At 37.3% G+C, this 16,058-nt stretch overlaps 1 protein-coding gene across 9 annotated transcripts in view; it reads right to left on the reverse strand.

Moving 5' to 3' along the window:
* The window catches only part of LOC126814921 (peripheral plasma membrane protein CASK), a 416,793-nt gene that overhangs the window by 264,596 nt on the left and 136,139 nt on the right, over window positions 1-16,058 (reverse strand). For all 9 annotated transcript variants that reach the window (XM_050540452.2, XM_050540435.2, XM_050540444.2 and 6 more), the window contains exon 4: window positions 1,230-1,335. In XM_050540452.2, the coding sequence (XP_050396409.1) occupies window positions 1,230-1,335 (106 nt within the window). The remainder of the gene's footprint in view (window positions 1-1,229; window positions 1,336-16,058) is intronic.

Genomic DNA, 16,058 nt, shown 5'->3' on the forward strand with positions numbered 1-16,058 from the left:
AGAATGAATTGGTTTCAGAATAAAAAATAATCCCTATTTAGTGTTAACCCTTTCAATGCTAGACGTGAATCCACTGCCTGTGCTAGACCCTTTTTTGAGGAAAAAAGGGAGGTTGGAACTGAATGCCAAGCAGTACTTATGGAAGCTTTTATGAAAAATCTTTTTGTCTGTTGGGATGGGCATGAGGTTGGGCTAAGAGGAAAAAATAGAATTTTGGAAATTTGCATAATAATGTAGTCACGTGACGTCATGGTGGCCATTTTGGATTTCTCATTTCACACTAAAGCTAACACGAAAACGAATTTTTCTCCATGAAATACTTAAAAGATATTGTTTTTTTTACTGGATTTTGATAAAGATATATAAAATGAACAAAAATATCAATAGCAGCCATGAGCAATGCCGCCGCGAACACGCGCATCACGTCTCCCGCTCCCATGACCACGTGCGGATTGCAATACCTTGTTTTTACTTTCACTTTCATCCCCAAGTCCCATATCATTATCAATATAGTCAGTCAATAGATCTACACGTTTGGGAATCAGGAATTACCTACGTATTTTACGATCCAGCAAGCCAGCATTATTATCAACATCAGAATTATTGTCAGAATCTACTGCAGACACAGGGCTATCGTGTTCACATTGGGCTTGTTCATCATGCACGGGAGACATAGCTAGCCACGGGCGGAACGTCGCGCAACAAATCACACACTTCATAATACCAATCACTGTCCTGACTACTATCATTATCAAGTAACTGGAAACGAATTATGTGTATCACCCGCCTCGAAATTGTCCACATGTTGGTCAGCAAGACGTCATTCACGACTTCGTCGAGAGTGCATCGTCTACGTTGTCACAATGCACTCCGTCATTTTACGGTTTGCTGCTTTGAAACACGTGGAAATATGTTCTAGTGTATAGAAAATACAATAGATGGCACTTGCAGTTACGGTACTAATTTTAGCGAGGGCTTTACTGAGTACACGGTAATACCGGGTACGGGCATTTTACCGACATTTTATAATACCCGTTACTACCGGGTATACGCAGTGAAAGGGTTAATTGGCAATATATAAAATAGTATGCAGAAGCATCAAATGATTAACAGGTACCAATTCTGCCTCAGTCAGTTTGTATTACTAGATACAATGAAAACACCACCTGCAAATAGCTGAAACAAAAGGCCTGTTTTCTGTTGATTTAAATACAAAAAGTTATACTTACTATTCAAATACCATATATAACATCCCATCAGAGCTATACGTTTCTAGCAGTTCCACGATATGACAATGTTTTAACAGATGACATATAGAGGCTTCTCTCTTTAAATCTGAAAACAGAGGACGAGAAATAATAAGATCAAAGAAATCATGTGATAGACATCATACGGTATAATAAATGATGAAAATGGCCTCTCGAGATAATATCATCCATATATAATGTCTCTCCACAATGGTAAGCTAATCCACTTATTGTGAATCCTGCGTAAGGAGTATTGAGGAACTTGTGTCGGTATTTAATATCTGATGTATCAAGGTTATACAAGAATGAATGAATTAAATGCAGTTTAACATCCTACGTTTCTGCTGGGGGGTTGGATGGCCAAATGGTTAGCCTGCGCACGCTGTATCATAAGGCCTGTCATTGAGTCAACTGGCGTGGTTTTGAATCCCCTGTTGTACGTGACAAGGAGTAGGGTTGCCTGTCCAACCTTGTGGGTTTTCTCCGGGTCCTCCGGTTTCCTCCCACTGCTAAAGACCCCTACGCGCAAGCAAATTATTGAAATAAAATTAAACCATATGTTAGTCCCAAAATGACCTAGTCTGTGTTGAGTGGACGTTAAACTCCATTTCTCTCTCACTCTCACTACGTTTCTGCTAATAAAGATGGGCATACGCCATACATTGTGCTAAGGGGAAAACTTCGTCTCAGACAACAATACAATTCCAACTGTCACGCCAAGGTCTACAGGACCTCAGTTTTTTCTCCTCCCATCCAAACTATTAGACTCCTTTCTTTGCCAGACTCTCGTTCTTTCGTCACTGACAATGGCGTCTTTCTCAACCCCAGACCTCCTGGTTAGTCATGTTCATATCTAAAAAGCCATGTTGCTATTTTTCCTGTGTTTCATATTAAATCAAATACCACATTAAACGTGTGGTAGATCTCCATTTTGTTCCAATTAGGATACATTGTTGGCTGACTCTCCATAAAACTACTTCTTTGTTGGTCAAAAAGTCTAGTATGAGTTATTAAGATTGCTTAATTTCTCAATGAAAAACACCATTTGTAGTATTTTTTTTTTTAGTTTTTTGTTTGGTGGAGAAAGGGGGGAGGGGTTTGGGGGCCAAGGGATCCACGGGGGGGGGGGGGGGGGGGGGGGCAAGTCCACTTTCCTGTCCTGTCCCCAAAAAAGCACTATTTTTTCTGTTGAGATTTGTGGGTCATTTGCCAATGCTTTCCATAGTAAATATGCAGCTTTTCTAACATGCCAAAGTTTGGCATGTATTTTGATTTATAGGTAATTTCCCCATTCGATCAATTTTGTATACTGCCAGCCAGTCAGAGACTTGTGAATATGACGGAAAGAAAGCTCAGTCTAATCCTATCGCTAATTAAATTCTCTAGTTGGTCATTTCACTGCCAGTCAGTTCAGACTTGTGGATATGAGGGAAAGAGAGCCCAGTCTAATCCTATCCCTATTTAAATTCTCCAGATGGTCATTTCACTGCCAGTCAGTCAAAGACTTGAGAATATGATGGAAAGAGAGCCCAGTCTAATTTGATCTAAAGTCTTCAGTTGGTCATTTCACTGCCAGTCAGTCAAAGACTTGAGAATATGTTTGAAAGAGAGCCCAGTCTAATCTTATCTAAAGTCTTCAGTTGGTCATTTCATTTCCAGTCAGTCAAAGATCTGTGAATATAACGGAAATGACAGCCCAGTTCCAAATCTATTTAAATAAAGATATTTATCAACATCAGATATTTCAAGACAAAATCTTTCAAACACTGAACTTGATTCCCTTTCACAATTCTATATTCATCTTCTCGCACATAGTATTAAAAAAATCATTCAATTTTTATCTCCTTTTCTGCAAATCTTCACCAATTAATTTTTCACGTATTTTGTTATAGTCCGAAAACAAAAAGAACATAAGTTTGCACTTTACTTGTTCTTTCTCTTAATCGCTATTCAAGGCTTTTAACCAATAAACCATTGTCTTGTTAATAAAACAAACACAAACAGTTTTTCCAATATCACACGCATAACCCTTGAGATAGAAACAGAAACATGCCACTCAATGCATTCACACTTAATATAATTATAAGCCTCTACCATGAATAAATAAATTATGTATGGTTAAATGAGAATCACGATCACGAACGCATTTTCCAACAAATTAGAATATTATTGAGACTTGCACACAGATTCCCGCAAACAAACTGATACAATGGGCTATAAAATAGAGGTCACCAACACAGATAAAAACATGTTTCTCTAAGCAAATTAAATCTTTTTTTTTAGTCTGTGTAAAGCTATTGATTAACTTTATAAAAGTAGACTCTAAGAAAATTAAGTTGTAGATGTAGAAAGATAATTTAAATTTTCTTTTGACCGGAACAAAAACACAAACTAACAAGAAGACCACTCAGTATTGTGTTTCCATGGACAGACTCACACGGTGGCTAAGTGGGTAAGACGCTGGCTCGCTAGCCTGGAGGTCGGGTGTTCGATCCCTGCATTGTCCGAGAAAGTTCATCCAGATTTTCCGGCGTGGTTTCCCCTTGTCAGTGATGCACGTAAAAGATCCCTTGGCAGTTGGAATTTGATATAAGAGTAGGTCATAGTGCCGCTGTCCGGGCAAAATTTCCCTCTTCATTAGCCCAGTTTAGGAGCAGAACAGTAGGAGGTTAAACCATTTCATTTCTCACAAAATACCACTCATAACGTGTATCTATGGACATTCACAAGAATACCACATATAATGTGTATCCATGAACAGGCTTAGAAATATACCAGTCAGTAATGTGTATTAATGAACAGGCTTAGAAATATACCAGTCAGTAATGTGTATCCATGAACAGGCTTAGAAATATACCAGTTAGTAATGTGTATCCATGGACAGACTCAGTTGAATATCACTCGTAATAATGTGTATCCATGGACAGAGTCACAAAATACTACTCATAATGTGTATCCATTGACATCCACAACAATACCACCCAGCAATGTGTATCCATGGACAGACTCATAAGAATACCACCCAGCAATATGTATCCATGGACATTCAAAAGAATACCACTCAGCAATATGTATCCATGGACAGACTCACAAGAATATCACTTGGTAATGTGTATCCATGGACATCCACAACAATACCACTCAGCAATATGTATCCGTGGACAGACTGACAAGAATACCACTCAGCAATGTGTATCCATGGACAGACTCATAAGAATACCACCCAGCAATATGTATTCATGAACATTCACAAGAATACCACTCAGCAATATGTATCCGTGGACAGACTGACAAGAATACCACTCAGCAATGTGTATCCATGGACAGACTCATAAGAATACCACCCAGCAATATGTATCCATGGACATTCAAAAGAATACCACTCAGCAATATGTATCCATGGACAGACTCACAAGAATATCACTTGGTAATGTGAATTCATGGACAGACTCACAAGAATACCACTCGGTAATGTGTATCCATGGACAGACTCACAAGAATACCACTCAGCAATGTGTATCCATGGACAGACTCACAAGAATACCACACGGTAATGTGTATCCATGGACAGACTCAGAAGAATACCACTCAGCAATATGTATCCATAGACAGACTCAGAAGGATACCACTAATAATGTGTATCCATGGACAAGAATATCACTCAGTAATATGTATCCATGAACAGATTTACAAGAATACCACTCATAATGTGTATTCATGGACAGATACACAAGAGCACCACTTGGTAATGTGCATCCATGGACAGCTGTAGACTCACAAGAATACCACCCATCAATGTGTATCCATAGACAGACAGAATATCAACCAGCAATTTTATATCCATAGACAGACTCACAAAAATACCACTCTGTTTTTATACCTACAAGAATACCACTCATAATGTTTATCCATGGACAGACTCTCAAGAATACCTTTCAGTAATTTATATCCATAGGAAGATTCGATGTGTATCCATGAACAGACTCACAAGGATACTATTTAGCATGGGCAACCCCTCCGTTTTTCCATCAAGTTTTTAATGATATGTCCAGTTACACTATCATGCAGTGTATCTATGAGCAGATCCAGAGAGCGATGATCCTGCTCTTCCCTCTTTTTCCCCCACTTATTAACTATATGCCTATAAAGAATTGTGTACCCCTTACTCACTCAAAATAATGGAAGTATTGTGTCGACAAGACACAAAAACTCCATTCCATTCAATATATAATTTCAGCTTATATCCAATACAGGGAGGGGGGGATTCATAAGGTCTGTCATTGAGTCAAGTGGCGTGGTTTCAATTCCTCGGTTGTATGTGACAAGCAGTAGGGTCGCTGTCCAACCTTGTGGGTTTTCTCCAGGTCCTCCAGTTTCCTCCCACTACTAAAGACCCCTACGCGCAAGCACATTATTGATATCAAATTAAACCATATGTTAGTCCCGAAATGACCTAGTTTGTGTTTAGTGGACATTAAACTCTCTCTCTCTCTCTCTCTCTCTCTCTCTCTCTCTCTCGTCAATACAGGAAAACAGCTGAACAAAACCTAAACAAGAATACACCAATGCTAAAATGATTAAACTTATAGCACTAACCTTTTCAGTCTACCTGAACCAGATGAAGTGAAATGAAATGAAATGAAATGGAGTTTAACGTCCTACTTTTCTGCTCCTAACCTGGGCTAATGAAGACGGGCATACGCCATACAGTGTGCTATGAGGGAAATTTTGCTCGGACAGCGGCACTACGGCCTACTCTTATATCGAATTCCAACTGCCAAGGGATCTTTCACGTGCACGCCAATGTGTACACGGGACCTCGGTTTTTGGTCCCATCCGAACGACTAGACAGCTTTCCTTGTCAGCCCCTCCGTCCTGCATCACTGACAAGGGAGAACCACGCCGAAAAATCTGAATGAACTTTCTTGGTCAATGCAGGAATCGAACACCCGACCTCCAGGCTAGTGAGCTAGCGTCTTACCCACTTAGCCACGTGATCCCCCACCAGATGAAGTAATACTATCTATACCTGACTGGTATATAGCACAACTAATTACTTAACATTAAAATACTAATTTACCAATCTACTATAAATTCTAGTATCAACTATTATAAGGTCCGTCATTGAGTCAACTGGTGTGGTTTCAATTCCCTGGTTGTACGTGACAAGAAGTAGGGTCGCCTGTCAAACCTTGTGGGTTTTTCTCGGGTCCTCTGGTTTTCTCCCACTGCAGAAGACCCCTACGTGCATACAAATTATTGAAATAAAATTGAACCATATGTTAGTCCCGAAATGACCTAGTTTGTGTCGCATAGACGTTAAACCCCATTTCTCTCTCTCTCTCTCACAATTCTACGGAGTACAATTACTGCTTATTACTGAGCAATGTTTCAACTAGGCTTCTGTAGTATTCAAGGAATGATAAAAAATAAAATATAACGAGACAATATATATATGTAAAAAGCAACACTTTGTTAATACTGACCAACCAGAGACACCCTTTTATTAAGACTATACCAGCATCTCTGCATCGGCATCGCATTAAGAAAGTAAGATCATTACATACGAGTATATATTTATCCTCTGTTTTTGGTATTTGGTCGATGAGCATGTACCAAAAATACTGAATATTAAAATAGTAAAAATTACCACATTATACCCACTAATTACATAAGATATATCTTGTATTCCACGGTCGATGACAAAAATTACACCACTAATCTTTCTGTTTCTGTCATATGTAATTTGTACATTATAAAGGCAGATTGGTAAATTACAGTCTACTAATTATGTAAGATGTACGGAATATTGAAATGGCAAAAACTCCTAAATTCATCCACGGTAATATCTAGTATTACTTAAAGTAATATCTAGTATTCCACAGTTGATTATCAAAATTACATCACTAACCTTTTCTGTATTTCTATCTTAAATTAAGAAATTAATTACAGTTTACTAATTATGTAAGATGTAGGCTACTAAATATTACTGAATAAAATGGTAAAAACTCCTAAATTACATCCACGATAATATCTAGTATTCCACAGTCAATGATTAAAATTATTTGACTAACCTTTCCTGTATTTCTGTCTTAAATTAAGAAATTAATTACAGTTTACTAATTATGTAAGATGTAGGCTACTAAATATTACTGAATAAAATGGTAAAAATTCCTAAATTATATCCATGGTAATATCTAGTATTCCACAGTCGATGATAAAAAGTTACATCACTAACCTTTTCTGTATTTCTGTCTTAAATTAAGTAATAAATTAATTACAGTCTACTAATCATGTAAGATGTACTAAAATTGCTGACTAAAATAGTAAAAAATCCGATAATATATCCACGGTAATCTCAAGTATTCCACAGTCGATGATAAAAAAATATTATAATTCCACCAACACTAGATGTACGAGCAGTGTAATACAGTAACTAGTATAAGAGATTGGTATAGTAACAAGAAGTCTAACAGTACTAATAGTTTTCCAATATCAATCGTACTCAATCAATCTACGAGTCTACGGTTCAAATACTACACACTGTGTTTATTTGATTTTCATTTACGCGATGGTCGTCTAAAGTGAGATTTAAATCAGGTTTTAGTTGTCGCTTGTTAGCAAGAGCTTTTTTTATCTTTGATAGCGGACTCGGCATAAAAACGTTTTTGAGACAGGAGAAAAATCAGCCTTTGTCAATAAAAGCCATCTTTTATCTGACACGAGGAACTAAGAATAGATTGAGAGGTATTAGAGTAATTTTCCTACAATTAACAGAACAATGTCGTCTGTTGAGTGAAATTTAACAAATAAGGTGATTGGTTTTATGTGCTGGCTGGTATGGATCAAAAAGTACCAAAAATGTGAATTCCAAAAGAGGAATTTTCTTGCAAAACATCAATACCCTTTAAGCTCCCACAGTTTGTTTTAATTTGTTGATTTGATTGGTTTTAATGCTTTTCTATAGTATAACTCAGGGGTTCTCAACCTTTTTAAGCCAACGGCACACCCTGGACCATATGAAAAAATAGTGGCACACCTGGTTAAATATATATGAAATATATATGGCAAGTCATAGACGGGATACAACCATTGACACAGACTAGTCACATACCATAGAATGACTCAAACTAAATAAAGACAAACACATCTATGAACTTTCTCTATTTTCAGTGTTTCGAATAGCTGGCTTCTTTAGTGAGAAATTTTCTCAGTGTGCTGTTCAAAATGTCACGGCACACTTAGGAAAATCTCACGGCACACTGGTTGAAAATCACTGGTTTATAGTTATGTACCAATTATATAAGTTAGATGAAATAGGGTTCGTTCATTCGTTCTTAAAGTTTTATGTCTACTGCCACCATAGGTGATATTATAGACAAGTGAAATAGTGTTTAACATTCTACTACATACACCAACCAGGTTAATGGAGACGGACATACACCAACCAGATTAATGGAGACGGACATACACCAACCAGGTTAATGGAGACGGACATACACCAACCAGGTTAATGGAGACTGACATACGTATGCAATGTACTTTGAGGGAAATTTTGCCCAGACAGCGGCATTTTAGCCTACAGGTACTCTTTGTTGATTTCCAACTGCCACAGTTAAATTAACTTTAGCTTGGGATTTCAATTTTCGCATTATAAATATCATATTCACAGATAAAAATAAGTCAGGGTTCAGTTCCAAAAATGACCTAAACCGTATGAAAGGAATAAATTTTCAAACTTAAGACCTAAAAATATGATAATAACTATATGACATATAATACTTATATAAAAAATTATAAATATGAAAGTCATTTTTAGTTTTTCAATGATTTGATAGGCTAAATTTGATCAAGATCTTTATTTATTCAACTTCATTAAAATACAGATCTATATTTCGGTTCCGTTTTTTTTTTTTTTTTCATACTTTCAAGGACCTCTACTATATGAAAATCTGACCAGTTGTAGTGGGAGGTCGCATCAGGGGTCATAAGAGCGGCTTTGACCATATGCCGTCAGACATGGATTAATCAATCAACGTTGATGTTTCTAGTGGTTTACCCACAGCTCCTTGCAGAGCCCGCCAAGAACTCACCGTAACATTGGCTTATTCCTCACATTAAGCAGAATGCTGGTTATATAACAAGTCTTCCAGATTCTAGTGTTGTGAAGACAAGTAAAACAAAATTTGGAACTATAAAAAACGAAACTAAATAGGATCTGTGTTTTAATCAGATTGAATTTATTTTATCTAACTTAAAACTGCTGAATGTCAACTGAGGGATTGTGAATCTCTTGCCAACTAAAATATTATGAAAACTGAATCTCTAATAGGAATAGCAGCCAACAATTGGCTCAATTAGTGTTCACTATTTATAAAGATATGACAAATTGAAAATATTGCTAATATTACGAGAGAGAGAGAGAGAGAGAGAGAGAGAGAGAGAGATTGGGTTTAACATTCACTTGACACAAACTAGGTCATTTTGGGACTAACATATGGTTCAATTCTATTTCAATAATTCGCTTGTGCGTAGGAGTCTTTTAGCAGTGGGAGGAAACCATAAGACTCAGAGTAAACAGATGAGGTTGGATTGCCACATTACGAGAGAGAGAAATGGGGTTTAACGTCCATTTGACACAAACTAGGTCATTTTGGGACTAACATATGATTCAATTTTATTTCAATAATTTGTTAGCAGTGGGAGGAAATAGGAAGATCCAGAGTAAACCCACGAGGTTGGACAAGCAACTCTACTCCTTGTCATGTACAACCAGGGAATCGAAACCATGCCAGTTGACTCAATGACAGACCTTATGATGCATTGCCATCCACCCCACCTCCCCCACCCTCTTGCAGACGATAAAAAAGTTAGAGCCAACAGTCAAGGGATCTTTTATGTGCATGCCATAGTGTACATGGGACCTCGTTTTTTTCATCCCATCACAATGACTAGACAGCATCACTGACAAGGGGGAACCACGCCGTAAAATTTTGGTGAACTTTCTCAGCCAATGCAGAGACCGAACACCCGACCTCCAAGCTAGCGAGTCAGCGTCTTCCCACTTAGCCACCGTGACCCCCCCTCCCACCCCTGAAAATTCAAGCCGAAGTGTAAGTTCAAAGCATGTATTTGAAAACAACCACCTTTTAAACATACATTATGCAAGAGCTAAATCTGCCTATTGCAGGTCTTTCTTTAGGCCTGAAATGTTATCTAAATTATTAATTAGACATTAATTAACTTATCCAGTACGACGGTAACTATCAATGCACACATCTTGTCGAAACTACAACCATTGATAACTTCGCTCAAAATAGAGTAATTTGAATGAAATTTTCAATATATTCATTTTGCATTATCTAATTTTGAAATATTATAGCTTGAACGGCCAGCTCTTTGTCTAAGTCTTATATAATGGCCGTTTAATTCAAAAAGAAACCAAATCAATAACACCATTGCTATAGTTTCAAATTATCTTGGCTCAGTGATTATGACGCTAGCCCACTAGCCAGGTCATGGGTTCAAGGACAGACTGCATGACAAGCAACACTGTCTAGTCATTAAAGAAGCTAAATCGATATTCTTTGGCACAGAGAGAGAGAGAGAGAGAGAGAGAGATGGGGTTTAACGTCCACTCGACACAAACTAGGTCATTTCGGAACTAAAACATGGTTTAGAGAGAAATGGGGTTTAACATCCACTCGACACAAACTAGGTCATTGTGGGACTAACACATGGTTAAATTTTATTTCAATAATTCGCTTGCGCATAGGGGTCCTTAGCAGTGGGAGGGGCCCAGAGCAAACCCATGAGTTTGGACAGACGACCCTAGTCCTTGTCACACAACCGGGGAATAGAAACCACGCCATTTGACTCAAGGACACAAATTAGTTGCAAAGCATATAATAATGTAATATGAATATATATAAACTTATTTACATTCAATCGTTTCTGCTTTTACTGTAATTTCTAATTAGTTATGTTCGGTGAAATATGGAAAGAGTCCAAATTGAATGGCATATAACACACTGCATTTTCGTACACCGATTTTTATTGGCTCGGTTAGTGCAGAACATTAAAAAAAAACAACCTGCAGCCTGCTAATATTTGTTGACCGAACGATATTTTCAGACGAAAGTAAGCCGGTGTGCGTTGGATTTCAATCCGAACATATGATGACCGAACAATATTTGCGAGATCAAACTTATTAGATTTCAAAAACATTGTTCGGCCAACAAATGTTCATGTTGGTCTCGTTTGCATTGAATTTAAGCAAAAAGCAAAACATTTGATACAGACATGCAATCCGTATTTAGCTAATGACCATATTGTACAAAAAAGGATGACATCGCAATTTTGTTACCATGTGATGTTTAGGTCAATCATGTGACATCAGTGTTGGTCTGATTTAAACAAATATTGGTCATTTGCGTATAACATTCTTCGTTTGCGGGTAATTTAAAAAAGATATAAAACATATGTTTTGTCGGTCGGTCCTTGCTCGGGATAAGATGTATGTCTCGTTTGCATTGAATTTCCACAAAGAGCGAAACATTTCATACGGACATCCAATCCGTATTTGGCTAGCGATCACATGGTATAGAAATGGTTGATGTCAATCATGTGACATCATCATCGGTCTCTTATTTTGGTCGTTTGCTCATAACATTTTTTGTTTGTGGGTAATTTAAAAAAGGTATAAAACATTTATTTTGTCAAGACTCCAACAAATGTTAGTAGTTCCTTGCGGGGGATAATATTATAAACCCTGTTTTATTTCTTCATTTCTCAAGTATAAATGACAAGACGTTAAAACTCCTTTCAATCCCCTTCCTTAAAACAAAGTTGATTCTTATAGTATCTTTCAACCAATATCTCCAAACATCACAAGATACACATTGCCTGACTTCAAAGTAAAAAAAAAGCAGGGGAAATTAATTTATCTTAAAAGTAATCTATCTATTAAAACGTCCGGTCCAAGTCGCGATCAGGGGAAGTAAAAAAAGTACAGATTCCTTTTCTCGATAAAAGCTTCTTTTTATAACGAGAAGACAACACGAAATGGAATTCCTGCGGGGAACCCTAATAAAATTAGCTTGACTGTGCCGAGTTAAATACCCAACTATTGATTTTTAATATAAATGGTTTGTGTGATGTGAGAATTAACACTACACCAGACACTGTTTGGTTTACAACTACTAGTATTTTATACTATATGTCTCTAGTTTCACTTCTGTATTTTCTCGTGTAATTGAAAAGTTGTTGTTAATGACTATTAAGAATGAAAACTCTTACTGTTAGAGCTGTGGAGATTGCTGATTTTGCATGAGTAAAGAGAGAGAGAGAGAGATATGGGGTTTAACATTCACTTGACACAAACTAGGTCATTTCAGGACTAACACATGGTTCAATTTTATTTAAATTATTCGCTTGGGAGTATAGGTTTTAATGACTATTAAGAATGAATACTCTCACTAACAGAGCTGTGATGATAGCATAAGGAAAAGAGAGAGAGAAATGGGGTTTTAACATCCATATGACACAACTCAGGACATTTCGGGACTAAAACATGGTTCAATTTTATTTCAATAATTCGCTTGGGAGTATGGGTCTGTTGGAGTGGGAGGAAATTCGAGAACCCAGAGGAAACCCACAAGGTTGGACCAGTGAGCATGAGGAACAAGATACCCATGGGGGTGGGGGGCACAAAACCTCAATATGTATAGTAGTGGGACTGTGTGGATTGGGGGGAAATATATGCCAGAGATATGAAATAATTTGTCATGGGTGGGGGTGAGGTGGGGGGGTGAGGGCACATACAGTCTAGAGTTTGAAAAATACTGAGGCAGGCATTGTTGATTTCAACTAATTACTGGCGACCCTTTCATAACCCCTCCGTCCTCAATGTGTACGTCATGTCAATGGATGATCACAAATTAGTTCTAGCCAATCACTCCTGTCCATCTAGAATAGAAATCTGATGGTCATTTTATTGTAGAATAAATATGACATGGTCTAATTTCCCTCGAGATTTGTGCCAAGTAACAATCCTGTCAGGAATAAACCAATCTAGTAAAAATAGATCAGATTTAATGCTCATCTTACAATAAGCTACAAACGGTATTAAATTGTGTAAAATAATAGAAAATGAGTGTCTAAAGGTATAAGAAAACAATTAAATCCGCTTAAACATACATTATGCAAGAGCTAAATCTGTTTATTGCAGGTCTTTCTTTAGGCCTGAAATGTTATCTAAATTATTAATTAGACATTAATTAACCTATCCAGACCATAATCAACTCTAGATAGCATCGCAAGCCTACGATCTTTAGTGGATTATGAGCCGATTTACTGCATATCTTTCCTTAACGATTTTATGATTTCAATCGCTTAGTTCTCAGTTCATAGTGGATCAATTTGAATGAAATTTTCAGCAAATTGCCTTTACATTATCTAGTTTTTAACTATTATAGTGAGAACTGCCAGCTCGTTATCGAATCTCCTATAATGTATCTTTAAAGGAGCTAAATCGCTAATATTTGTGACATAAAAATGGGAAGACAACAATAAACATACATTTTTCTATCTCAACACAGCTAATCCTCTTTGAATTGAGTCAAAATAAAAAAAGTAATTGGGAGAGGGAGAGAGGGAGAAATGGGGTTTAACGTCCACTCGACACAAACTAGGTCATTTCGGGACTAACATATGTTTTTTTTAAAATTTTATTTCAATAATTTGCTTGCGCGTAGGGGTCTTTAGCTGTGGGAGGAAACCGGAGGACCCGGGGAAAACCCACGAGGTTGGACAGGCGAACCTACTCCTTGTCACGTACAACCGGAGATTCGAAACCTCGCCAGTTGACTCAATGACAGGCCTTATGATACAACACGCACGTGCTAACCAAAATAATTGGGATTGATACAATGTGCTATTTCAATACAATTAAATTTGGGTCGCAACGCATATAATAATGTAATATGAATGTATATAAACTGATTTACATTCAATTGTTTCTGTTTTTACTGTAATTTCTAATCAATTATGTTTGGCGAAATATGCCAGAAGTCTCAATCGAATGGCAATCTCAATTTGTGAAAAAAGATTGGTATTTAACGTGCATGCTCTCCAGATAAGAATATAGCATCACCGTTTGACATGACATCTGGAATATGTCTAGCCTTGATCTTCGAGTTGTTTGTTACAAATGACGCTGAAACACATTATAGTACACGATTTGTGTACCAATGGTAAAATGTTTATTGTGTCTTAAATATTGGATATCAGATTCCCATCTTTTCCAGGTAAGATCACAACATCAGTGTTGATTTGAGTTGAGAAATAATTATGTTTTTGATGTCAAAGACTCTGGGTGATACTGAGTTAGAGACTTAGCTACTTTAAATGTCTATTTGGGGAGCTTTGAATCTCTTGAAAACTACAATAGTGTGAAAGTTAAATCTCTAAAAAAGTTCAATTCCGTTCAGTATTTATAAATATATGACATTCGACATCTTCTGTATATGATATAAACAAACCAGTGCCACCTATAAAAATCGGGTAAAATCGTTTAACCGGTCTTTTTTAATCTGACTGAATACCAATCGGGAGATAATTCTATCGATCATAACAAAGAAATATACAGAGACAGGACAGTTTAACGTCCAATCGACACAAACTAGGTCTATTGGGACTAAAACATGGTTCAATCTTTAGCAGTGGGAAGAAACCAGAGGACCCGGAGAAAACCCACAAGGTTGGACAGATGACCCTACTCCTTGTCACATACATCCGGGGATTCAAATCCATGCCAGTTGACTCAATGACAGACCTTATGATACAGCGCGCATATGCTAACGATTCGGCCATCCAACCCCCCTACAGATGGACGGATTAGTGGACAGACAGGGGTGACCGCAATATACAACCACATTAAAATAATTTGAAAATAGTTCAATTTACCTTTTACTAAATTGATGAGAAACTTCGAATTGTCTTTGAAGTCTTTATATCACGTTCAATTCCAACTAAATTGTAACGAACTTGACACAAGAGACTTAAATCCACATTGGAACAATCAGAAGAAGAGGTTAATGACACCCAGCCGCTGTCGTTTATCTCTGTTTCTTCAACAAAATGAACAGTTCCAGGTCGTTCAAAGCCATCACACAGAAAATTGGCCACCAATAAACACCTCATATACAGCGAAAAGTCAATTTAGTCAGATTACTTTCCAATTCCCAAAAGCTTGATCTACAGGGGGAATTTCATTTAACTGTTATCACCCTGTTTCCTCGTAAAGATTGTCGACTTTTCTGTAATTCTCGTAAAAAATGTCCTGATCTGATTGGAGTTGTTGGTTAGGAGTGTTTCATATCTGACAGGGGATCAGGCCAATGTCATTTTTTATTTCAAGGGAAAATAGATTCTTAGAAATTGAGAGAGAGAGAGAGAGAGAGAGAGAGAGAGAGAGAGAGAGGGTTTAACGTCCACTCGACACAAACTAGGTTATTTCGGGACTAACACATGGTTGAATTTTATTTCAATAATTCGCTTGCGCGAAGGGGTCTTTAGAAATGGGAGGAAACGGGAGGACCCGGAGAAAATCCACGAGGTTGGACTGGCCACTCTACTCCTTGTCACATACAACGTGAGAATCCAAACCACACTAGTTGACTCAATGACAGACCTTAGGTGCTAACCATTCAGCTATCCACCCCCCAGAAATTGAGAAAGGTATTAAAAACTGACAGCCACACTGGGTGTCATGACTAAAGAAGGGTATGCTTATTCTTTCCTGAACTTTTA

Source organism: Patella vulgata, chromosome 1 (genome assembly GCF_932274485.2).
Source record: "Patella vulgata chromosome 1, xgPatVulg1.2, whole genome shotgun sequence".
Classification (NCBI taxonomy): domain Eukaryota; kingdom Metazoa; phylum Mollusca; class Gastropoda; family Patellidae; genus Patella; species Patella vulgata.